General features: G+C 42.8%; 1 protein-coding gene across 3 annotated transcripts in view; it reads left to right on the forward strand.

Annotated features, from left to right (window-relative positions):
• The window catches only part of LOC146008403 (arf-GAP with SH3 domain, ANK repeat and PH domain-containing protein 1-like), a 170,777-nt gene that overhangs the window by 136,222 nt on the left and 8,144 nt on the right, over positions 1 to 26,411 (forward strand). For 2 of the 3 annotated variants that reach the window (XM_083147634.1, XM_083147635.1), the window contains 12 exons: positions 537 to 670; positions 8,553 to 8,644; positions 10,031 to 10,217; positions 11,118 to 11,203; positions 11,293 to 11,408; positions 12,803 to 12,870; positions 12,978 to 13,085; positions 16,918 to 17,143; positions 17,758 to 17,916; positions 21,220 to 21,286; positions 22,280 to 22,335; positions 22,553 to 22,698. In XM_083147634.1, coding sequence (XP_083003760.1) covers positions 537 to 670; positions 8,553 to 8,644; positions 10,031 to 10,217; positions 11,118 to 11,203; positions 11,293 to 11,408; positions 12,803 to 12,870; positions 12,978 to 13,085; positions 16,918 to 17,143; positions 17,758 to 17,916; positions 21,220 to 21,286; positions 22,280 to 22,335; positions 22,553 to 22,698 — 1,445 coding nt within the window. The remainder of the gene's footprint in view (positions 1 to 536; positions 671 to 8,552; positions 8,645 to 10,030; positions 10,218 to 11,117; positions 11,204 to 11,292; positions 11,409 to 12,802; positions 12,871 to 12,977; positions 13,086 to 16,917; positions 17,144 to 17,757; positions 17,917 to 21,219; positions 21,287 to 22,279; positions 22,336 to 22,552; positions 22,699 to 26,411) is intronic. The other variant, XM_083147636.1, reaches the window with a different exon arrangement.

Raw genomic sequence — 26,411 nt, forward strand, 5'->3', positions numbered from 1 at the left:
GGTTAATAGTTGCTTTCCTGTTCATTAAAAATGTCTGAGCCAACACATTTTCCTTGCACAGTAAATAAGGACTGATTTCTGGGATGTGATTAAAGTGTCTGTAATGACATTCTAGTACCTGTAAAGAAATTGTGATTCTCCATTTGCCTTACAATTATAAACAGATGAGGTGAAATGTAATAGTGTGAGAGATTCAGAAAGTGAGCAATTTGGTAAGAAATCTCCAGTTTTTTTAAAGCGGCAATCATTTACACTGCAAAATCAAACTGGTTTTGCCGTTTAAATGATTGCCGCTTAAAAAAAAAAAAAAAAAAAAACTATATATATATATATATATATATATATATATATATATATATATATATATATATATATATATATATATATATATATATATATATATATATAGATTTCTTACCAAATTTCTCACTTTCTGAATCTCTTATCCTATTACATTTCCCCAACGGTTTTGTTTGTTTGGTCATGTTGACTTTCTTTGCTGTGGAATCTAATCTTGGTATATGTATTTCTTCCAGATCCAACGTGGTTGTCTATTAATCTGGGTATCTTGACGTGTATTGAATGCTCTGGGGTTCATAGAGACCTGGGCGTCCATCACTCCCGTATTCAGTCGCTCTCTCTGGACAAACTTGGTACCTCTGAGCTCTTGGTAAGATGCAAAAGTCTTTATGATATGGCCCTATAAGAGGGGAACTCCTTTTTGTATTGCTCAGGCAGATCAAAAGTACAAACTCTAGTTAAATACCAACTTGCTTATCTGTAATAACCACCAGTATGTAACTTGTAAAGCTAATCATTGAATGATTAAATGGACGATTTGACGCTAGGCGCAATATGCTGTAAATGTACAGGGGATAATATGTTTTGACCTGCTATATGTAGTGTTCTATACATGGTTGTAGAAGTGAACCTTCAGTATGCATGCAATTAAAAGAAATGTAGAACTTATTTTGGTTTAACCCCTTCCCGACATTTGACGTATATATACGTCATGGCCGGGATGTACTTCCCGACACATGACGTATATATACGTCATGACTTTAAACTGTCACCGCGTCTAGGGACGCGGTGACAGAGGGACGATGTCTGCTGTCCCTGACAGCAGACATGTCCCAGCATGCCTCCCCCCCGTCGGCGATCGCTGCGATTGGCTGTTCACATTGAACAGCCAATCGCAGCGTTTTCCTGTGTTACCGGCGAATCAGACGCTCGGTAACACAGGGATCAATCACCGCCGGGTGTGAGGGGGCGTGAGGGGGTCACCGGTGATGACCACACCTCACCCCACCTGCCCCCAAGGCTGTGATTGGTCCGTCGGACCGACGGACCAATCACAGCCATGGCGCGTGATTTAAACTAACGGTGACTGCGCTGCAGATGCCATTCCGGTCTGGAATTGCGTGCAGAGCGGTCACCGTGCCAATCTGTTGTGATATACTGACCTGATCCTTGCCTGATACTTACCTGATCACCGCTGGTAGCGTGCTGCCAGCAGCTGGATGCTTCCTCGATCTTGTGACTTTCTGTGTGCTGCTGCTGCAGTGTCATAGAGTGACAGATAGTGACAGATAGTGACAGATAGTGACAGATAGTGACAGATAGTGACAGATAGTGACAGATAGTGACAGATAGTGACAGATAGTGACAGATAGTGAGAGATAGTGAGAGATAGTGATAGAGAGTGCTATATTTTGTGTCTGCTGCCCCCCCTTTTGTGCTGATCAGTATATCTGTGCTGATCAGCAACTTTTGGGGGTGCAGGGGTTTGTTTTTTTATATATATACCTGTCAGTTGCACCAAAGGTTGTGCTGCCTGTGCAACTGACTGCTGCCCCCCCTGCTGCCCCCCCTTTTGTGCTGATCAGTATAAATTAACTGATCAGCAACTTTTTGGGGGTGCAGGTTTTTTTTTTTATATATATACCCTGTCAGGTTGCACCCACAGTTGTGTGCCTGCTGCCCCTCACTGCTAATCAGTGTTGCATCACTGATCTGCAGTTGTTGTTTTTTGGAGAGTGCAGTGGGGTTTTGTTTTTACACCCACGTTGCTTTTGTGGGTGTCCTGTGGCCCCTGAGCGCTGATCAGTGACGTACATCACTGAACAGCATTTTTGGCACAGGGTTGATATAATTTTTTTTCTGCAGTTTTTTTAAATTGTTTTTTTTTTTGGAGAGTGCTGTGGTTTATTTTTTTTAAATTGTTTTTACACCCACGTTGCTTTTGTGGGTGTCCTGTGGCCGCTGAGCGCTGATCAGTGACGTACATCACTGAACAGCATTTTTGGCACAGGGTTGATATAATTTTTTTTCTGCAGTTTATTTAAATTGTTTTTTTTTTGGAGAGTGCTGCGGTTTATTTTTTATTAAATTGTTTTTACACCCACGTTGCTTTTGTGGGTGTCCTGTGGCCGCTGAGTGCTGATCAGTGACGTACATCACTGAACAGCATTTTTGGCACAGGGTTGATATAATTTTTTTTCAGCAGTTTTTTTAAATTGTTTTTTTTTGGAGAGTGCTGTGGTTTATTTTTTTTAAATTGTTTTTACACCCACGTTGCTTTTGTGGGTGTCCTGTGGCCGCTGAGCGCTGATCAGTGACGTACATCACTGAACAGCATTTTTGGCACAGGGTTGATATAATTTTTATTTTTTTTATTGGGATCAAATTCCTGTATAAAGTATTTTTTTTTCTGCACTACATACACACTACACACTACATACCCCCCGTGTTGAAATAAAGTTTGTACCCCCGCTACACTATACACGTGTTGAAACATTACACTTACAGAAACACAAAAATAAAAATGGCATCCCAAATGTCATCCCAAATGTCATCCCAGTCATCCAGAAGAATGTATTCAGCGGAGGAGGCATATGCCATGCTTGCCTCTGACTCTGACACAGCCAGTGATGCAAGCGGGGAATTTGAAGGATTCGTCTTAACCTCATCTTCCTCCTCTAGTGATGAGGGACCCCCTCAAAGACGCCCCCGTAGAGCAGCTGAGACCCCCCCCAAATGATTGATCCCGTATGGACCCCACCACCAGACAATTTTGAGCCCCAGGTTCCTGAGTTTTTGGCCATCCCAGGAATCCAATTTGATTCAACAGGTCTCAGAGAAATTGACTTTTTCAAATTATTTTTCTCTGATGATTTTATACATTTAATGGTGGACCAAAGTAATTTATATGCCCAGCAGTTTATTGCTCAAAACCCCACGTCATCATTTGCTAGGTGGACCCCTGTAGATGCAGTAGAGATGATGACGTTTTGGGGTCTGGTGTTACATATGGGCATAGTAAAAAAGCCAGAAATTAGGCAATATTGGAGTACAGATGTTCTGTACAGCACCCCACTTTACCGTATGGCCATGGCTCGGACTCGTTTTGAGACAATCCTTAAATTTTTACATTACACCGATAATGCACAGTGCCCACCCAGAGATGATCCCACCTTTGACCGGCTATTCAAAGTCAGGCCGGTCATTGATCATTTCAGTGCCAAATTTGCAGAGATGTACATCCCTGAAAAATTTATTTGTATCGACGAGTCCCTTATACATTTTAAAGGAAGGGTTAAATTCCGCCAGTACCTTCCCAGTAAGAGGGCAAGGTATGGCATAAAAATGTATAAACTGTGTGAAAGCACCTCAGGGTACACCCACAGGTTTAGGGTATATGAAGGGAAGGATTCAAGAATTGAACCGCCAGAATGCCCCCCCTCCCTCGTAGGTGTTAGTGGAAAAATTGTCTGGGATTTAGTGCACCCCTTCCTGGATAAAGGTTATCACCTCTATGTGGATAACTTTTACACTAGCATCCCCCTGTTTAAGGCCCTTGGTTCAAGAGGTACAGCAGCTTGCGGTACTGTGCGCAAGAACCAAAGAGGCCTCCCAAAAACGCACGTTGCCCAATTACTGAGAAGGGGTGAAAGCAGGGGAATATGCACCGAAAATATGTTGTTGGTCAAATATAAGGACAAGAGGGATGTCCTTATACTGACAACATGGAGACAGTACCACCTCCGTCCCTGTACGAGGTACCAGTACCCACACCTCAAAACCTAATTGTATCCTAGATTACAATAAGTACATGGGCGGAGTGGATCTTTCAGATCAGGTACTGAAGCCGTACAGTGCCCTGCGGAAATCAAAAATCTGGTACAAGAAGCTGGCCGTGTATACAGTATCATCCAGATGGCACTGTATAACGCTTACGTGCTATTCCGTTCTACCAGCCAGAGGGGGACATTTATGCACTTTCAAGAGGAAGTCATAAAGGGCCTAATATTTGGGAACCAGCAGGCAGAGGGCCCCAGTACTTCTAGTACTGGCCCCCGTATTGTACCAGGGCAGCATTTTCCTAACGAAATCCCCTCCACTGCAAAAAAGGGCAGGACACAAAAAAGGTGCAAAGTTTGCTATAAAAAGGGAATAAGAAAGGATACTATTTTCCACTGTGAAACTTGCCCGACAAACCCGGCCTATGTATAAAGGAGTGTTTTAAAATATACCACACATCTATGGATTATTAGGTTCATCATTTCACCGTGCTTCGGGGGTCTTGCTAATGCCACATAGCACCCACCATTCATTCCACCAGAATCTGAGCTGCAAAATCCAAAAATCACTCCTTCCCTTCTGAGTCCTGCCATGCACCCAACTGGTATTTTTTGGTCACATATGAGGCATTGCCATACTCGGGAGAAATTGGGGCACAGATTTTGGGGTGCTTTTTCTCCTTCATACCTTATGAAAATGAAAAATTTTGAGCCAGAACTGCATTTTTGTGTAAAAAAATTTAATTTTTCATTTGCACAGCCCAGTTGTATCAAAATTGGTGAAACCCCTGGGGGTTTGAAATGTACACTATACCCCTAGATGAATTCCCTGAGGGGTGTAGTTTGCAAAATGGGGTCACTTGTGGGGGGGTTCCACTGTATTGGTGCTTTGGGGGTCTTGCTAATGCGACATAGCACCCACCAACATTCCACCAGAATCTGTGCTGCAAAATCCAAATATCACTCCTTCCCTTCTGAGTCCTGCCATTTTTTGGTCACACATGAGGCATTGCCGTACTCGGGAGAAATTGGGGCACAGATTTTGGGGTGCTTTGTCTCCTTCATTCCTTGTGAAAATGAAAAATTTTGAGCCAGAACTGCATTTTTGTGTAAAAAATTTAATTTTTCATTCTCACTGCCCAGTTGTACCACAATTGGTGAAACCCCTGGGGGTTTGAAATGTACACTATACCCCTAGTTGAATTCCCTGAGGGGTGTAGTTTGCAAAATGGGGTCACTTGTGGGGGGGTTCCACTGTATTGGTGCTTCGGGGGTCTTGCTAATGTGACATACAGTAGCACCCACCAACATTCCACCAGAATCTGTACTGCAAAATCCAAATATCACTCCTTCCCTTCTGAGTCCTGCCATGCACCCAAATGGTATTTTTTGGTCACATGTGAGGCATTGCCGTACTCGGGAGAAATTGGGGCACCGATTTTGGGGTGCTTTGTCTCCTTCATTCCTTGTGAAAATAAAAAATTTTGAGCCAGAACTGCATTTTTGTGTAAAAAATTTAATTTTTCATTCTCACTGCCCAGTTGTACCACAATTGGTGAAACCCCTGGGGGTTTGAAATGTACACTATACCCCTAGTTGAATTCCCTGAGGGGTGTAGTTTGCAAAATGGGGTCACTTGTGGGGGGGTTCCACTGTATTGGTGCTTCGGGGGTCTTGCTAATGCGACATAGCACCCACCAACATTCCACCAGAATCTGTGCTGCAAAATCCAAATATCACTCCTTCCCTTCTGAGTCCTGCCATGCACCCAAATGGTATTTTTTGGTCACATGTGAGGCATTGCCGTACTCGGGAGAAATTGGGGCACAGATTTTGGGGTGCTTTGTCTCCTTCATTCCTTGTGAAAATGAAAAATTTTGAGCCAGAACTGCATTTTTGTGTAAAAAATGTAATTTTTCATTTTCACAGCCCAGTTGTACCACAATTGGTGAAACCCCTGGGGGTTTGAAATGTACACTATACCCCTAGATGAATTCCCTGAGGGGTGTAGTTTGCAAAATGGGGTCACTTGTGGGGGGGGGTTCCTAACTTTTAGCATCTTATGGTGCCTAGAAACCTACATGGTGCCTAAAAAATAATCTCATAAAAAGGAGGCTCCAAAATCAAGTAGGTGCTCCTTCTATTATGAAGCCTGTGGTTTGGTCAACGTGCACACTAGGGCCACATATAGGATATTTATGAAAACAAAAGAATTGGGGGAATCCATTTTTAGTCACATTTCTCTAGTAAAATCTACTGTGTTCCTTAGAAAAATGTATTAAAATTGAAAATCTGCAAAAAAAATGAAATTTTGAAATTTCACCTACACTTTGTTTTAATTCCTGTGAAACACCTAAAGGGTTAACAAACTTCCAAAATGCTGTTTTGAATACTGTGAGGGGTGCAGTTTTTGAAATGGCATCATTTATGGGGGTGTCTCACATACAAGTCCCTCAGTCACATCAGAACTGAACTGGTCCCTAAAAAAATCAGTGTTTGAAATTTTCTTGAAAATTTGAGAATTTGCTATTCATATTTTAAGCCTCCTAGTGTCCAAAAAAATTAAAAGGAGGTTGAAATAATGATGGCAACATAAAGTAGACATATGGTCTTTGTTAGTTATTAACTATTTTGAGTGGTATGATTATTTGTCTCACAAGCAGAAAATTTAACATTTTGAAAATTGCTAAATTTTCCATTTTTTTTACGACATTTTGGTATTTTTCACAAAAAAACACAGACTGTATCGACCCAAATTTACCACTAACTTGAAGTACAATGTGTCACGAGAAAACAATCTCAAAATCACTGGGATAAGTAAAAGCAAAAAAAAGTTATCCCCACTTAAGTGATACATGTCAGATTTGAAAAAAAGGGCTGTCAGGAAGGCAAAAACAGGCTGCGGCGGGAAGGGGTTAAAATGTACTGACATTGGGATACTCTGACATAGGAAGTCCTATGCTAATTAGTCTCCTAGGACCTTATTCCGGTCCCTTTGTTCCCCCGGGCATTTGCAAGGGAGAGCGATGTTTTGCATCGGCGTGTGTGTGCGGCCACGGCGAACAGGGTGTTCGCACCACCGAATGTCAGCTGCCCGCCCTCTTCCTCCCGGGAATCCATGCATATCTGAGTGACCTAAAAGTCACTTAGATATGTGCACACGTCTGCCATCATTTGATGGTCGGCGACCATCAAATGATGTGGGTGGTTCCCCCTAGCCTGTGAATGGATGTTTATGTTGCGGGGCTTGGTGGACTCGCAAGGCTGCAGCCTTGTGCGAATCAACCAGTATAACCCCCCTAGTGTGATAACAAAGGGGGTATTCTGGTTGGTTTGTTAAAGCAAACTCCTTTAATGGACAAAATAATGTGCACTGCAGGTGGGTTACATTTGGGTGGGGTGTGTGCAAACTGATATCTATATTGCAGTGTAAAAATAAAGCAGCCAGTATTTACCCTGCACAGAAACATAATAACTTACCCAAATGTAACTCTCTCTGCACATGTTACATCAGCCCCACCTGCAGTGCACATGGTTTTGTCCATTAAAGGAGTTTGCTTTTGCAAGCCAACCAGAATCACCCCCAACATCCTGTTTGTATTCTTGTGCACCTCTATGTAAACACACAGATGAAAAGACAGTATTGTCGGGGTTCAGAATGTCAGGTTGCTCCTAAGAAGATGCCATGATTCTGATTTAAGCTGAACTGCTTTTAGTGAAAGGAAAAATGCAATTGAAAGTCATGTTATATTTAGATTTGTGAAAGAGATTGTTTCAAGTTAAACAAGTTGCACTTGGGAAAGCAAACTGGTTTGGGGTATGTGTGTGTATATATTTGTGTATAGATCACTATAGTTAGTACGCTCATACCCCCACTATCCATGTCGGCATGGAGTTGATATTATATAGTGTGGCGAGCGCAGTGAGCCACCGAGCCCGAAGCGTGGCGACCGGATGCGGAAAACGAAGCAAATAGCTTAGTGGGCGCCCAACTAACATATAAGTACCAATACTTGTATTTGTGGTGCACCGTTCATAAAAGATAAATAGTCACACTCACCCTCCTGTAGACAGAATAGTGGAAGAACCAGCACTCCAGGTATAAAGATCCAACATAATTGTATTAAGGCATGAGAGAAATGTACACACATGGCCCAACAGCCATTTCAACTGCACACTGCAGTCTTTCTCAGGGGCCCCTGTGAATCCCCATCTCTATGCTGTTGCACTGTGTGCCCTGTATCTATGTGATCACAGGATGTGGTATACACGCTTGCTACACTTGGTGTAAATATTGATTTTGGGCATTATGCATCGTAAAATGTGTGTGACTATTTTTTCCTATATATGTTAAGATGCTTATGTTTAGATGCTTTCTTGGAATACCTAAGTTTTATGGACCTAAAACACATATTAGTTAATGATCAACTAAGTTATGCTTTTTCCTATCTCACATTTGCATTTTCTTTTCAGCTAGGCAAAAATGTTGGTAACTCTGGGTTTAATGATATTGTGGAAGCCAACCTTCCGTCTCCAGCAATCAAACCTACTATAGACAGCCCCATGTGAGTGTGTCCAGCACTGGTCGGCCTTATGTGATTATTTATTTGTACAGAATATTATATTTTAGTCTGTGTAACTGAATTTTATAAATTTTTCAAGTCTAAATATTAAGAGGGGAACATAGTATTGTCACACACTGATATACAACTGTTACATATCAAATTAATGTGACAATGGTGCAAATTGGGGCAAAAAAAGATGCTTAACATAGTTCACTTGCACCAAGAAGTTCCCAGCGCGGTGCGTTGAGACTAGCTGGTACATTTATTAAGATGGGAGTTCTGGGATCAGATTCTAATTTTTTTTTAGCACCTTAATAGATTGGTTGCTATGGGCAACATCCCTTTATCAATAGAATTCCCTCCTTAGTAAGTTTATCCATAGGTCTATGAGGACACACCTGTAGTCATAGTAATCCAGTTTAAAGTACATTGTCGTGTTATAATATATTTATGGTGTTGAGTCTTTCAGTGGTGGAATATATTTCCCAAAACGCAGTACTCTGATATTACCACAAGCAGATGGCTTTATTTATTTATTGGGGGGGGGGGGGTTATACACTGAGTGGGTATTATTATTGTTATCTAGTTGATTAATCAAACATTAAATATTTTATAATGTGATATTCTGGGTAAATGGACTGTGGGTACACACCAGACTATGGGGCAGATGTATTATAGTGGCACTTATGGAGACCGGTCATACATCTGCCCCTATGAATGAAGAACGGAGCAAGATATATTTGCATCCTTTATTTACATAAAACTAGGTTGCTAGCAACTTGGGGTTCCTGCATATGGATCACACACACTGAGCAATATGTGTATAAAGAGGGAAAAGGGGAATGGGATAGAGACCGCACCAGTCTTGTTGAGCACTATGTTGTGATAATTGTTAATTATGGTCTAATTTATATATTTTGGGACTACTGACTATATGAGTATTAACTCAAAATCAGTCACCACGCCCTTGGATATATTCTTGGGTTAAGTGTGACAGTCAGTGGTGCACCCCGAGTTTTGAAATAGGTCAAATGTGACTGTTAGTTCAAGGGAGAACAAGAAGAAAGAAGAAACTCAGTTTGGGGGCACCCTTGCGTCCCAAAATATGATATGATATATATATTTTGGGACGCAAGGGTGCCCCCAAACTGAGTTTCTTCTTTCTTCTTGTTCTCCCTTGAACTAACAGTCACATTTGACACTGAGCAATATGCCAGATAAGTTTATTCCTGCCAAATCAAAACATTAGGCTGCTATCACTCGTGTGTACCCCAGCTGCAAAAAAAAAAAAAAAAGGTTTTGTGTGTTTATCTGCAACATAATGCAAAAATACTGATATTGTGGAGTAATTAATGCAAAAGGAATCCTCCATGGTGTATTTATCAGGACCACCAGAAAGGACTTCATCAATTCCAAGTATGTGCACTGGTTGTATACGAAAAGAAGCAACACACACCCAGTGACGCGGCTGCACGAACTTCAGGACGCAGTCCGTTTTAAAGACATATATGCACTGATCCAGGCTTATGCTGAAAAGGTTGATCTAACAGAGACACTGCCTCAGCCAGCACAGGTAACTGACATGCAGTAAACATTACTATAAAGTCTGGATGCTTTTCAATTCTTTTTCGCACATAAAGATGTGTACATTATACAACATTAACAGTAAAGAAAGTTGTTGGGGACAATTAAGGAAAATAACATATTACCGGAGGCATAATTAGTCAGCATAGGAATCTATGGGGTTGTGATATCCCCATATGCAGCAAGCTTATGGGAATCTTGTCACAGGAATCCGGTATGCACGCGAATAGGAGCAATGTGTGTTGCAAAAATATTTGTGATACATGGTACACACCATCCACAATGTGCTGACTGATCAGGAAAATGTAGATAATGGGGCAGATGTATTAAGCCTTAACAAGAGATAAATGCAAGGGTGATAAAGAGAGATAAACGTCCAGCCAATCACCTGCTAACTGCTGTGTTTACAGGCTGTGTTTGAAAAAAGTCAGTAAGGAGCTGATTGGCTGGACGTTTATCTCTCCTTATCACCCTTGCATTTATCTCTTGTTAAGGCTTAATACATCTGCCCCAATGCCTCTTAAATGGTTAATAAGCATTGGATGTACTGTGTGGTGTATAGTCATATGGAGATAGTGTAGCAGATGGTATATGGTAGTCATAGGTACAGAAAACAGGCCTATACACATTTCTCATATTATAATGATGTATTATTTTTGTACTTGAATATAAATGCAGTCCCTCCTTTGCTATAATGATATATTCTGCAATATGTTTATGCAGTATGTCACTTGCCATCTTCTGTCATATGTTTGAATAATCTCAAATCCTGAGCTTTGTGCTCCTTTAAAATGCATGTTCTTTTCCAAGTTTACAGATGGCATAATGACAAATAATTGTTCTATACCATCTAGTTCTCGGTACTGAAGCTAACTACATTTTTATACAGGAGGCTGGTGAGACCATTCTGCATTTGGCGGTTTTACTGTCAGACCGGACGTCCCTACATATCGTAGACTTTTTGGTACACAACAGGTAAGCACTGGCCAGCGTCGCTAATGGCCATGCTAATTTGCCATTTATAATGTTACATATCCTAAACCATTTTATTTTGTTTTCTATAGTGGAAATCTAGTTAAGCAAACAATCCGAGGCAACACCCCTCTCCATTACTGCAGCATATACAACAAAACTGAGAGCATAAAACTCTTCCTGAGAGCTAAAGTCAACCTAAAGATAAGTGAGTGTCCAGAGGATTTCTGAAGACATGTCACTTTTTCTAGCACCTATCATTTCTTTTATTTCTAACAAACCACAGTAGCTCAACATGTTGGTATTCTAGTTTTCATTGGGAATAATTTCAAAAAATGTGTTGTAACTCAGTGACAAAACTACTGTGGGTGCTGTAAGTGGACACCCCACAAGTCCCCACTGTTCATTATGCTGTGAAAAGAGCAGAATAGAGCCCTCTTCTTGGTTCTATGTGCACTCTCAGAAGAGAGCCCTGCTCTTTTCATAGTGGGGGAGGGGGGTGGTTGGTTATAGGTCAGCCTCATATTCTTTCTACATTCTACTTGTAAAATGGCTGTTGGTTACTGATAGCTTGCTATGGGATTCCTGTGCACTAGCTTTAATGTACTCCAGCTCCCCATAGGATTTTGATACACTAAAGCCAACGAAGACTCAGAAAATTGCAGTTGGCTGAGAGCTGTGTGTCCGAGCGTGTTGCTATTGCTGCCTCTATATGTGCTCATATATAATGCATCAAAAAAACAAATTAGAGAGCAGCTATTGTTTGACTTGGGATTCACCCTTCTAAGATAGCGTTGCTGGTATTATTAGTACATAGTTTGCATAGAGCAGTGGTTCCCAACCTGGGGTACTAGTACCCCTGGGGGTACTCTGCAGACCAGTTGGGGGTACTTGAAAATAATATTGGTAATGGCTGACGATGAAAAGGTCTTTTGATAGCTGAAGAAGACCCATTGCCATGGAGACAAACCATGTTGTGTCATATGCCTGACCAGCAATCCACTGGGAGCTTCACATGCTGCCCTCAGACACCAGCAGTCATCTGCCCAGCACTGACAAAGGTGGAGGAAGCAGCGGCATTAATCCTACCGGTGTTAGCGGGAATCCTGGAGATAATACACAACCAGTGTCTAGACACAGAAGGGCATGATTCCTTGCTGTATACTACTCCTCCGCTCCTCCTTAATATAAGGACATGCATAAGGATCCGCATACTGCTAAGTACTGTCCATATTTCAAAATGAGAGGAGGGGGTACTTACCAATGAAAAGCCTAATCAAGGGGTACGGGAGAGAAAAAAGGTTGGGAACCACTGGCATAGAGGTATCTTTGCATTCATTTTCACTTACATTTCTGTGCATAAAAGATGTATGCATAGCATTTGTATGCACTTTATTGTAGTGACTTTCAATAAAAGGCTTTATTTAATTTGCAAATACAGTACCTGATTTTTGAGGGTTTCATAAATAACATCCAGAAAGGGAGGCTGCTCTGCGGATCACACTGCCCTGCAAATGGGAGCCAGTGCCAGTACTCATGTAGTGCTAGAAATGGCACCTGGTTCTTAAAATGTAAACTCTTAACACAAACTCTCCATTGCAGAAAATGAAGCTGGGGAAACTGCGCTGGATATCGCGAAACGACTTAAGCATTCTCTTTGTGAAGATCTGGTAAGAGACCAGACAAGTACACATTACCCATTCTTAAGTTACCCAAGCTTGTAGTGATTGTGTTGATCAGTGAATACTATATATGACATACTGTTTCTTTACAATAGTTGCTGCAAGCGCAGAACAATCAATTTAACATGCGTGTCCATGTGGAGTATGAGTGGCGTCTGCGGCAGGATGACATGTATGAAAGTGATGATGATCTTGATGAAAAGGTATGTAAGAACCACAGAGAACGTTATCACATTGCAAGACAGTCCCAGTATCCTTTACTTGGGGCTTGTATAAATATGAACAAACTAAAAGGTGGTGGATGCCCAGCAACCAGTAAAAGCATTAACTTTATAAACCGGTTTAAAAAAAGAAAAGAACATAATTTGATTTGATTGCTAAAGCTACAGCCAGTTTGGGTCTACTGCTAAAAATAGATTTCTTTTCCACTGCTTACAGCAGTTTTTCTGTGCATCCGTTGTCATCGATAAGCAGGGCCGGTGCTAGGGTGTCCGGCACCCTCCTGCAAACCATACATTTTGCGCCCTTTCACATTGTCATTGCAACAAGCTGCAGTCCGATTGTGGGAGTGTATGCAACATGCAATCCTATGGAGGATCTCGGGTGCATGTACATGTATGCATACACCATCTCAGTGCTGTGTCCGCAAAATGTTGCTGGCACTAAAGGTGCCAATACACGCTGCGAGAATTGCATACGTTATGGGCTAGATCGCACGGCATGCATGCAATGTGTGTGCGATGCGATCCAAAAGCAGTACAAAAGTATGTGCAGCACTCGTGACTGAGGGGGAAAGGAGGGGAGAGAAGGAGGAGATGAAAGAAGAGGGGAGGAGATAGAGGGGGCGGAGTGTTGAGGACTGGCAGCGGCACTGGCCCAGCACACTGAGAAGAGGGAAGGAAGGGGAGGTGGTGCTGCTACCTGTTCATCATTTGATTGACAGGCGCAGGGAGCAATGGGTAGGGGGCGGAATCGGACATGACATGTCATCCATGCATTCACAGACAGCGCTACATGCCTCAGCGCAAGTGTATGGGAGGAAGAGGGGGCAGGTCGCAGGAGGAGGACAGTGTGTACGGGGTGCAGGGAGCTGCTCAGCTTCTCCATACCGCCGTCTGCTGTCAAACAGGCGCTGCGGGCAGCGTGCAGGAGGCAGTGACAGTGAGGGCTGAGGCAGCTTTAGCAGAGCAGGGAGTGAGACAGCGCCTTTTAAGCATGGCGCCTCCCTGCTTTGCAGGAGCTGCTGAGTGGGTAGCGCCGGCCCTGTCGATAAGGCATGTCCAAACTATGGCCCTCCAGCTGTTGTGAAACTACAAGTCCCATCATGCCTTGCCACAGTTTTGCTATTAGGAAATGCTAAAACTATATCAGGGCATGCTGGGATGTGTAGTTTCACAACAGCTGGAAGGCCACAGTTTGGACGTGTGTGTGTTTCAAGTTGTACATTTCGGGGGAAATTTACTAAGAATATGAATACAAAAAATTGTAATCGTATTCTTGATACGAATGACTACGACTGCATACGTCGTATGCAAAGTCGTGTTCCGGAAGGGAATTTACAAAGCCGTCAAATACGGTCCCCCCCCCACAGCCATAACCAGCACCAGGCTGAAAGCCGGGGCCGGTAATAAAAAATCAGGAAACCCGACAAATATTTACTTGATTTTTTTTGGTACTTGTGTATTATAGCGGCGCCCATCGCATCGTATACCATAAGGCATACGATGGTATGCGATGCGATATCGCACAATGGCATACAATTTTTAAATTGTATGACATTGTATATGGCATAGAATGCCATACAATGCGATGGGATGCGATTTATAAATTGTATAAGCACCCTAATGGGTGCTTACAATGTTAAATGCACCCTAATGGGTGCTTACAATGTTAAATGCACCCCCACGCCACCCCCCCACTATAAACGTGAACCGGAAGCGTGGCATCGGTACGCGTCCTACGACCTTTTCATACCCCCACTATCCACGTCGGCGTGGAGTTGATTTTATATAGTGTGGCGAGCGCAGCAAGCCACCGAGCCCGAAGCGTGGCGAGCGCATAACTTCACAGGTATACGCGCCCCCTCGCGGGGCTCGCTGCGCTCGCCACGCTTCGCGCTCGCCACACTATATAAAGTCAACTCCACGCCGACGTGGATAGTGGGGGTATGAAAAGGTCGTAGGACACGTACCGCCGCCCCTCGCGGGCTCGCTGCGCTCGCTGCGCTCGTCACGCTTCGGGTTCACGTTTATAGTGGGGGGTGGCGTGGGGGTGCATTTTACATTGTAAGCACCCATTAGGGTGCTTAAAATCACCCATTAGGGTGCTTGTACAATTTTTAATCGAATAGTCGTGTAAAATCGCGTCGCATCGTATCGTATGCCATTGGTTGTATGGCATACGATGCGATAAAAACATCGCACAACCAACATCGAGGGCGCCGCTATAATACACAAGTACCTTTTTTTTTTTTAAACCAGCTCCGGGGCTGGTTCCCAAAATACGGGGGACAAAATGACTAGGGGATCCCCGTATATTAAGAACCAGCCCCAGGCCAAACCAGCCAGCAGGGTAATGTCACAGCCGGGGGATACTTATTAGATAAGGTCCCGCGGCCAAAATATTTATCCCTACTGACCAGTCAGCCTGGCCAGGGGCCCTGGGGGAGTGGGGACCCCCCCAATTAAGGGGTCCCCCCTCCAGGACTTACCTGACCAGGCTGAAGCCTGGAGCTGTCCCCGGTGACCCTGTGCGGTGGTCACCGGGCTGATTTCAGTGTAAAAAAATAGAATAAAAACTATTGTCTTTTACTGTGGACCTATGAGTCCCAGCAAGCCTCCCCCGCAAGCTGGGACTTGGAGAACCACAAGTCCCAGCATGCGGGGCATTAAAGGGCCCACTAGCACTTGTAGTTCCACAGTAATAAAAATAGTCAAATAAACACACACTGACACACAATAAAAATAAAACTTTAATACATCCAAAGCCCATACATACTGATACTTACCTATCTTGAGCCCGTAGGTAGGTCCCTGGGTCTTGGTCCGATGTCCTGGTCCATGTCGGCGTTCGGCACCATGTCGACGTCCAGGTCCATGTCGGCGGCGTCTGTGTCGGCATCCGGTCCGGGTCCGAATAAATCCATGGGGGACCTGTGGAAGGAAATCCATCTCCCCCAGGTCCTCCTGCAAAGATCTGTTGTCTTGATCCACCGTAGTCCTGGTATTCTGTCACATGCCGGCGATTCTGGCAGTTCCCCGCATCGGACTGATGAGAGGCGCAGAGATCTTTAATTTCGTCTCTCCACTGAATGATTCCATTGGCCGCATAGTGGCCAATCAGGAGCCGACTTTCTCAACATTCAGAGGAGAGGCGCGGAAGATGAAAGATCTCTGCGCCTCTCATCAGTCCGATGAGGGGAGCTGCCGGAATCGCCGGCATGTGACAGAAGATCAGGACTACGGCGCATCTTCTATTTTCGTATGAAAATACGTTTTTTTTTTCACAATTTTTTGTTAGTAAATTTCCCCCTTCATATAAGTCCTGACAATGGCCTTTATTCAGATCTGATCGCAGTACAAATTTGTTCTCAAAATGGGCAAAACCATGTGCACTGCAGGTGGGGCAGATGTCACATGTGCAGAGAGAGTTAGATTTGGGTGGGGTGTGTTGAAACTGAAATCTAAATTGCAGTATAAGAATAAAGCAGCCAGTATTTACCCTGGACAGAAACAAAATAACTCAAACAAATCTAACTCTCTCTGCACATGTTACATCTGCCCCACCTGCAGTGCACCTGGTTTTGCCCATTTTGAGAACAAATTTGTACTGCGATCATATCTGAATAAGGGCCAATGTCTTGGATTACTGATGCAAAGAGGCATCTAATGAGTTTTGATGGGAATATTAAGTGAGCAAGGGGCAACAAAATTAGATTGTCACCTCTAGCTGTGCTGCCGCCATCTAATAATATTCTGTGTATGACTTGCTATGTAATGTAATGAATGTGTTTTTTTTTTATTTTCTTTTATGCAGCTAGGCCCAGTTAAGAAGGAGAGGACTCTCCGTCCTTATAGCTGCTTCCCATCACCCAGTCCTCAGTTATCAGACAGGGGAACTCCCACATCCTTTTTAAGGCGTGCCTCTCAGGTTTCTCAAGACCCACGCTATGATGCAGGTGGAGGACAATCATGTACTGAAAATGCAGGAACTCCAACAACTCCATTTACGCCCCCACTGCCACCACGCAATCCTATCAGAGGTAAATGTATGCATGAAAATGACTGTGGTATTACTGTCCACCATTATCTCTGAGCAGTAACTCCTTTTTTTTTTTTTTTTTTTTTACCAATATCCTTGTATGGGGTTTAAAGGGGGAATGTAGATCCCACTTTAAAGTGGAATGACAGTGGTGAATGCTAGTGTAGGGTCTGCACAACTTAGAGATTAACATTCCAGCTATGCTCTTAGCTGGAAACTCTCCCATAAAAAGTGAGATAGAAGAAAAAAACATTTAATTAGTGTCTCCATTGGTGGAGACACTCCAATGGTCTCCAATCATTGGTCTCCAATGATGTCTCCATTGGTGGCAGGACTTTTTGTGAAGTACCAGTGTGATTGTATTTGTGGACTAAAAATCCACTTTAAATTAATTAAGGGTATGTATATGTCATGTTACATTTCAATGTTGTTTATAATGATGCTAATCACTTTGGACTAAAATGAACACACATAAATGGGCTCTGTGGATACTTCGTGGCACCATATAAATAAAGGATAATAACAACCGTTCAAACACTACTATACATCATTTAGTTTTACATCTTACTGTTAAACTGAAATCTGTTTTTATTTTGTTTTGTTTTGTTTTAATAGCACCCAATGTACCCCCACCACCTCCTCCTGCCAGCCCCTCACCTATCCTCAAAAAACTGCCTGCCACCCCTCCACTGACTACCAAGCACAAAAGAGCCCTCTCCGAACCAGCACCTGTCATCCCACACAGCCCATCCAGCCAAAGCAGTCTCCATTTTGGTAAGGGAGCGGTAGTCAGTTTCTTGGGTGAACTTGAAAAAGAAAGGATGATACCAGAGTCTGGAAATGTATTCGCTAAAGTATGATTTAAAGTGTTCTGGGAACAAATACATTATTAAATAAAGAAGTGTGGATCAATGTAAACATAAAAAAAGGCATTTCTTCTAAACAGAATTAAATGGAATAAAGATTATTGAAAAATGGAAGTGAGTGTTGCAGGAGCTGCACCATCAATCAAGGTTCACGCTTTCCCTAGTGTACTGGAGAGAGAAAACACAAAATCTCTTGAACAACAAGGATAAAGTACATACTGTATACAGGCGCAGTGTCCCAAGAACAATGTTAATATGATGTGACACAATTAAGGTCAAAATAATGCATTTATTTTACATAAATGGGGAAAAAATAAACAAGTAGTACTGACAGTGGTATCAAGTCTCACATTCGGAATAACCCGGTTATGGCTACAAGCACATGTATCACACCCTGAGTAGCTACTGCAATGGGCTTTGCTGATGAGGGCAAGATGGGTTCTGGACTGGTACGCTCGGCACCACCGCAGGAGGCTTTTACTTCAAGGGACTGCGGCTTCCCCAAAATGCTGGTGCTTGATAAAGTGCTAGTGCTGTCAGAAGTGCAGAGTCAGGTTAGTGATTTAGACTTACCTGACTTTGCACTTCTGATAGCACCAGCACTTTATCAAGCACCAGCACATTCTGGAACCCGAAGTCACCTGAAGTAAAAGTTCCCTGCAGTGGTGCCGAGTGTAATAGCCTAGAACCCATCTTTCTTTCATCGGTAAAGCAGCACCTACATAGGGTGGAGATACATTGATGTTTGTTACCAAAACCAGGTTATGCAGAATCCTGTTAGACTTGATACCATTGTTAGTACTATATTTTTTTTAAAATGTAAAATAAATGCATTTTTTGACCTTAATTGTGTCACATCATATTAACATTGTTCTTGGGAAGCTGGACCCGTGTGTGTACTTTTAAACTTGAAATAAAGAATATGTAAGTTGGTAATAAAAATATGTGTAGTCCTCTAAATTAATAACTAGCTACAAAAAGCGGTACAATTTATGACTGCTGGGCCATAATCTAACCTCTTATAGAACTACATCCTTGTGTGGTCATATGTGAAAATTACTATCTGGCTGTCCTGCTGAATTTGTTCCACAAAAGGGTTATACAGATTATGCCTGGAGACCAGACAGTAGATCACTTCCTGCCATAGGCCACCAACCATATCACCAGGTGTGTACACACTTCATCCCTGCCTTCTTTCTGGATCTTTAAAGGAATAGTATTAACACAAGGTGCCATAAACTAGATGTCACTCCTCCATGTAGGAGTCCTTCCATTAGTGCATTACGATGTACAGGTATTTAGTTTACTGGCTATATCAGTATTTAATACTAGAGCGATATTTACTACCAATGCATACCTCCCAACAGTCCCGATTTTAGCGGGACAGTCCCGATTATCAGGGCCTGTCCCGCTGTCCCACCCGCGGGCGGCAGTGTCCCGCGGTGTGGGGGGGCTGTTGGGAGTCCCCTCCTGTCAGCTGCTAAGCAGCGGGGAATAAACGCTGTGCGCATGCGCACAGCGTCTATTCCCGCAGCCAGGGGGCTGGGGGCATGGCTAGAGGCTCACAGAGCCTCTGGGTCATGCCCCGATAGCGGCAAAATGGGGGCGTGGCCTCGCAGGAGAGCTGCAAGTATAGGCCACGCCCCGAATTAGGCCACGCCCCCAAAAATTTCGGCGAGCCTGCGGCGCGCAGCAGCAGCGTCCCGCCGGCTAATCTCACAAAGTTGGGAGGTATGCCAATGTGTTATATTTGGTAGTATCTATATAACATAAATGTGATTTAAATGTTTACAATGATCCACATCTTTTTATTTTTGCAGTTTTTTTTATAGCAGGATATCTTCTATCATGCTTTATGTAATACTGCTCCAAGCTCAGGTACACCCTTTTTCCTTTTGCAGAACAGGGTTAGTACATCTGTTTCCAGCGGCTGATCCATTTACCTTTAAATCTATTACAGTATATATTCCTGTGACCATATTTTAAATACAAGTGCTGATTGTATTGCTCTCTTTTGTGTGTGAAATATAGTAATATGACAGTAGGTGAGTGTTTCCTTGTTTAAAAGAAAATGCTACATTAAATGTGTATATTCACATACGGTAAGGACATATCCTTACAAAACAAGCACATACAGAACCATAATCTAGGTCACACCTTTAATGTTGGATACCAATAAAGATCTTATTTTACTAATATTGCTAACTTTTTTTATTTGATGAATTTACTGGTTCATCTATAAATAGGAGTGGACAAGGACATCTTTACTCGGTGTACCTAATTTTCAGTGAACATGTGATTTACAAGGGGGAACCATTAAGATGACTTTTGTCAGTTTTCCTGAGAATACTAATTAGTCATTAGAAACCAGCATCACCCTCAAGAATATTTGGTCATGGAACATTGTGATGCCAATGATGCTCCTGTTGAATGAGTCCTCATACATCATTGCTGCAGTTGTTCCCAACACTAGGTCCCATGAGACACTGCTAGCAATGTGCATCTTTACTGAGGGGGATAAAAGGCACCTTAGTCGCAATCTGATGGACTATGATGCACCAAGGGACTGTGCTGATTAATTTGATATGTGACTTGTATATGTGTGTGACTGAGGGGAAGATTTATTAAGTTTGGTGAAGTGATAAAGTGTCTGGTTTTTATCACCGGCCAATCAACTGTGAAGTTATAGGCTCGGTTTGAAAAATGACAGGTAGCAGCTGATTGGCCAGTGATAAAAACCAGACACTTTATCAGTTCACCAAGCTTAATAAATCTACCCCTCAGCCTGTTAACTGTCTACAAAATGCTACGATGCAAACGGCTGCTGTGTTTTTCCATGCCAAGTTCCACTGTGGTACACATACAGACTCATTCCCACGCAATATACAAGTGTTACATATGAACTTAATGAGCACAGTCTTCTGGTACAAACAAGTTACATTGCGTTGTTTTCAACAACAAAAAAGATGCTTGGCGCTAGCAGAGTTGCACAGGACTCGGCAGCAAACTCATCTCGCGCTGTGGGGCATACCAAGGCTAGATGTACGAGGACACATAAGTTGGTGGCCTGCATTCTCAAGAATATGAATACAGCTTACAAGATGGCAGCCTCCTTTGCTTGGCCAAGCAGTTGTAAGCATGTTTACATATGTGGCTGTACTTACTTTTATTCCTGTACTATAAAGAATGAAATGTTGTCTTCATATTACAGACTACGGTTCCTCCTGCACCTCTCCATCAAAATTTCTCCAGTCAGACATTGTATCCAGGAGACCAAGGTAAATTATTATGTACCAAGTGTCCTTGGCAGCACTGTGCTGCAACTCAAACGTAAAACTGCAACATAGCTTAATCTTTAATTGAAGACACATTGTAACAGACAATGGCCCTTATTCAGATCTGATCGCAGTACAAATTTGTTCTCAAAATGGGCAAAACCATGTGCACTGCAGGTGGGGCAGATGTAACATGTATTGAGAGATTTGTGTGAGTTATTTTGTTTCTGTGCAGGGTAAATACTGGCTGCTTTATTCTTACACTGCAATTTAGATTTCAGTTTCAACATACCCCACCCAAATCTAACCCCAGCCAAATTATGTAATCCGTTGCTTTAAAATCTACTATATAATTAGAATACTTGAAACAAGAGAACCAAATACAAAATGTTTTTCTCCTGACATACATTTTGGGACACTGAAGTTTGAACTAAAAGTATCCCAGATAGCCACTTAGGGTTACCACCCTTCTTGGATTACTCCGGACGGTCCAGTAATTAAGACCGACATCCGTAAGGGTGGAGTTCCTGGACTAGGTGGTAACCCTGTAACCACTAATGTATGGAAATGGAGGTGCTGAAATTTGAACTTTAAAAGTTAAGTGCAACTTTTAAGGGTGGATGCTCCTGGGCTGTACTGTGGGACTTTGTCGGATAAACCATACATTTACAAGACAGCCACAGAGTTATAGAGTGGGAGGAGCCTGAATTTAAAGTGATTGTATTCCGCATTATTCTGACCCCAGTATCCAATAGACAGAGTGAAAAGAATAGTTGGACTCCCAATTATTAACGATCATACTAGCAGGATTGTGATGGTCTGTGGAAATGCTAACTCAGCTCTGTTATCAATATTCTCTTATGATGGTTCTCTGCCAGTGATCATGCTTGGGTTTTACGTTTTGTCAGGGGTGAATTTTCCTGAATTGTTCTGCTATTTGGACAAGGGGACTCTTAAGTAACAATGATGTATATGATGGCTTTATCCTCTATACAGTATCGGGTCTCCAAAACTCAGCAGTCTCCATGAAGTGCCAGAAATCCCACCAAAAGGTATGTTTTTTTATAACTTGCATGTTCTGCTACACATGCAACTCCTACAACAATAGTTCTTAGAGTAGGGACAACTGTTATTCCACAACAAGAAAACATACAATGGTGAGAGAGAGCAATGTCAGGGATTTCATACCAGACTGGTATTCGATACAGTAGCCAAAGTATGTCTCGGCACTTGTAAAGTGTGTTTGTTGTTTGACTCTCTGTTTATTAGTTGATTACAGGACCGAGTTCTTTTCAAAATCAGGAAACCAAAGATCTCAGAGTAATACATCTCCAGGATCATCTGTGCAGGAAGTCTACCACGTCACCACCCCCAGCCAGGAGCCACCTCTACCAATGCCGCGGCGGATGAGTCTGGTGAGTGTCCGGTACTTTCTATTCATATGTTTTTACTTGAATGTGCATCTCAGTCACAATGTGATGTGACCACACTACTTCACGAGACTACACTGTATAAAATGGTATGTGACACTTCTCTATCTGTGTTTGACAGTGTCTGTGTATGAAGCACAATGGAATTCGGTGTAAAAAGGCCATGACCACTGAATCATAGAACTTTGTATACAGATTCATATTTATTTGCACACCGCTGTACAAGTACTTCATAGTAAATTATTTTGTCACATTGTACTGCGAATAGGTTACATTTGCGTGAAACAGATACAGAGTTGCATGAGACCTGCCATTCTGAGAATGGAAGTTTGCTGCATAGCTGTAAGTTAATGAGGATACATCTGTACTTGCAGAATTTAACACAAGTTGCTGAAATTTCTGGGCAGCCATTTCATGTAAATATTGGCACCCCCATTGCAATGTTTCTTTGTAATACAAGTCCTATATCTCTGATAAATCTATTGCAAGTTAAACAATGCAGATAAGGGTCTGGTTCTAATGGTTTACTGCACAATACAAAAAAACAGCCACAAAAAATCCCATCTATTTGTGCCTTTATGCTGAGCTTTAAGATGCATTTAGCTCGCTAATAGGCACTTATTTTGCACCTGCATCAAGGTAGTAAACAATTTATGTTCAATAAACACCTTTAATATTAGGCATCAATTAAACTACAGACCTCTCTCTAATAAAGCAGATATCAATTCCATTCTCATGTACACAAGAATTTTAAATTTTTCATAATGCTCTCAAAAGTGTAATCCATGCCTGAGCGTCAATCATTATTAGTGGAGTTCTCACAAACCACCAATCACAATTGCTTTTTAATGCCGACAACTATCATCATCATCATTTGCATCTGCCTCTATTTGTTTCACAATTATACAGCTTTCTAAGGAATCTGTAGCAGGAAAAAAATAAGTAATAATGCCACAGTATAGGTCATTGGTATGGCCTCATCTAGATAATGTTTCCAGTTCTGGAGGCCATAAGAAGGAAGGAGACATTAGAGACTGTACAAAGTAGGGTAACTTAAATGGTGGATGCGGTCATTTGGTCTACAGCATGATGGTCGACAGTCATTAGGTCGACATGGGTCTAGGTTGACATGGTTCTAGGTGGAAAGGTCATTAGTTCGACAGGTCGCTAGTCTGACAGGTCATTAGTTCGACAGTGTCTAGGTCGACAATCAAAAGGTTGACATGGGGTTTTTCACTGTTTTTTGAGCCGAAATGTGCCGACAGGTGGTATTTCATAAAAAGACAACAGGCTTTGAGCGCTAGGTACAAGTGTATGGGTGCTGTGAGCAAGTGGCTGCCCTCTGGGAGAGGGATACCGCCCTCAATAAGAGAACAAGAATAAAGAAAGGATACCAGTAGGCGCCTTATGCACACAAAAAACCGTACAATTTAATTAATAAATAACATACAGAATACTTTTGCATGCATGCAATAAACAATTTAAAACATATGTATCAATGCAATGCTGTTTAAAAGTAACATATAGTTACTAGATCCTGGTTGAATGCTCAGGTGTGCGCACAAATTGAACAGATGTTATTGTCCTGAATAAAGGGGGTGGAATTCCCAGCGCTGTGTTGGGGGACAACACAATGGGGGGGGGGGAGGTTTTTTTTGTGTGTCCTCCCAAATGTGGAACCGTAAATCTGCCGTATGCCGCCGGGTTGACAAGTGGGCTGTGAATCGTCTGCAGACAGGTATAAGATCAGCCCCTCAAATGGAATTCCCCATTCCCAGTTGATAAAGCCGCCTGAGTGCGGCGAAACGCGTCTTGAAAGGAATTCCATGCTGGTTAACACCGAGGACCTGAAGAAAAATCTGCCTAGTTTGAGCTCCACAACCCTCCTACACACTGGTCCCCGCTAGAGCTCACCAGCTAAGACACGGAGTGCTTTTGCCGATTGGACGATTCACAGCCCACTTGTCAACCCGGCGGCATACGGCAGGTGCGTGCATGTACCAACACAGAGGGGACGCTCCCGCCCGCCACAGTGTTCAGCGGCTCACACTCGGCTCGCTGGCCAGTGTAGCTGCTGTCTATTATTATTATTATAATTTTATTTATAAGGCGCCACAAGTGTTTCGCAGCGCCGTACAAAGGAACAATACAGGGAAACAAAACTTGGCATAACATTGAATAAATAACAAAAATACAGTACAAATAAAGAGCGCCACAGATCAATACACATTACAGCTTGGATATAAGTAGTGAGGACTCAATCAACATACAACTAGAGGCTTGAGGCCAATGATGGAGAGGAGTATGCAGACGAAGATGGTCACTGAGTGTTGGAGTAAAGGAGAGCTGTGAGTGAAATGTGAAGAGAAGTGGGCTTTGACAACAGGAGGGAAGAGGGCCCTACTCGGAGGAGCTTACAATCTAGTAGGAAGGGGAGACAGACAGATTACAAGAGGTGCAAGCGAGGGGGTGGTGGTTAGATAGCAGGATGTAAACAGGAAACAGGCAAGGGGTCGGAGAACCAGCTGGTTTATGCAGTGGAAGGGTACGCTTTGATGAATAGGTGAGTTTTCAGTGCCCGTTTGAAGCTTTGCAAGGTCGGGGAGAGTCTAATGGAGCGAGGGAGTGCGTTCCACTGAAGGGGTGCAGCACGGGCAAAGTCCTGTACTCTAGCATGGGAAGCAATGATTAGGGTGGAGGAGAGACGACAGTCGTCAGCTGACCGTAGAGGGCGGGAGGGTGTATGAATGGAGATGAGGTTAGAGATATATGGAGCAATGGAATTAGAGATGGCCCTGTATGTGAGTGTGAGGTGTTTGAAGAGGATTCTGTAGGGGAATGGAAGCCAGTGCAGATTTTGTTGAAGGGGAGTAGCAGAATTAGAGCGGCGGGAGAGGAAGATAAGCCTGGCTGCAGCATTGAGGACAGATTGGAGAGGAGCTAGTTGGGATTGAGCAAGGCCGGTGAGAAGAGCATTACAGTAGTCAAGCCGTGAGATGACCAATGAGTGGATGATCAGCTTAGTTGCACTCTGTGAGAGAAAGGGCTGTCTACAAACAAACACTGTAGGCGTGTGGCAGAAGAGTGCACCCACGCACCCCATTTGGGACCTGCTGAAAGCCTGACAAATAAGATCTGGGAGACATACCATCATCGTGGTTCACATCGCCCAAAGGTAACCACAAAGTGCCTGTTTCAAATCAAACTCCATGGTCAAGGAGTTAAAAGGAACTTATTTGCCGATTCACAGTTCCACATTTGGGAGGACACACAAACCCCCCTCCCATTGTGTTTTCCCCCCAACACAGCGCTGGGAATTCCACCCCCTTTATTCAGGACAATAACATCTGTTCAATTTGTGCGCACACCTGAGCATTCAACCAGGATCTGGTAACTATTTGTTACTTTTAAACAGCATTGCATTGATACATATGTTTTAAATTGTTTATTGCATGCATGCAAAAGTATTCCGTATGTTATTTATTAATTAAATTGTAAGTTTTTTTGTGTGCATAAGGCATCTACTGGTATCCTTTCTTTAGGTGGTATTTCATGCCCTACCATCCACTAGGGCGTGGTGGGAATATAAAATAGTGTGCCGAGCGTAGCGAAGCACCGTGCCCAACGCATAGCGAGCGATGCGAAGCACTTTAAACCTTGTCCATGTTGACTGTGTTGACATTCAGGTTAAACTGTGA

This window comes from Crinia signifera, chromosome 6, assembly GCF_055691185.1.
Source record: "Crinia signifera chromosome 6, ASM5569118v1, whole genome shotgun sequence".
NCBI lineage: Eukaryota > Metazoa > Chordata > Amphibia > Anura > Myobatrachidae > Crinia > Crinia signifera.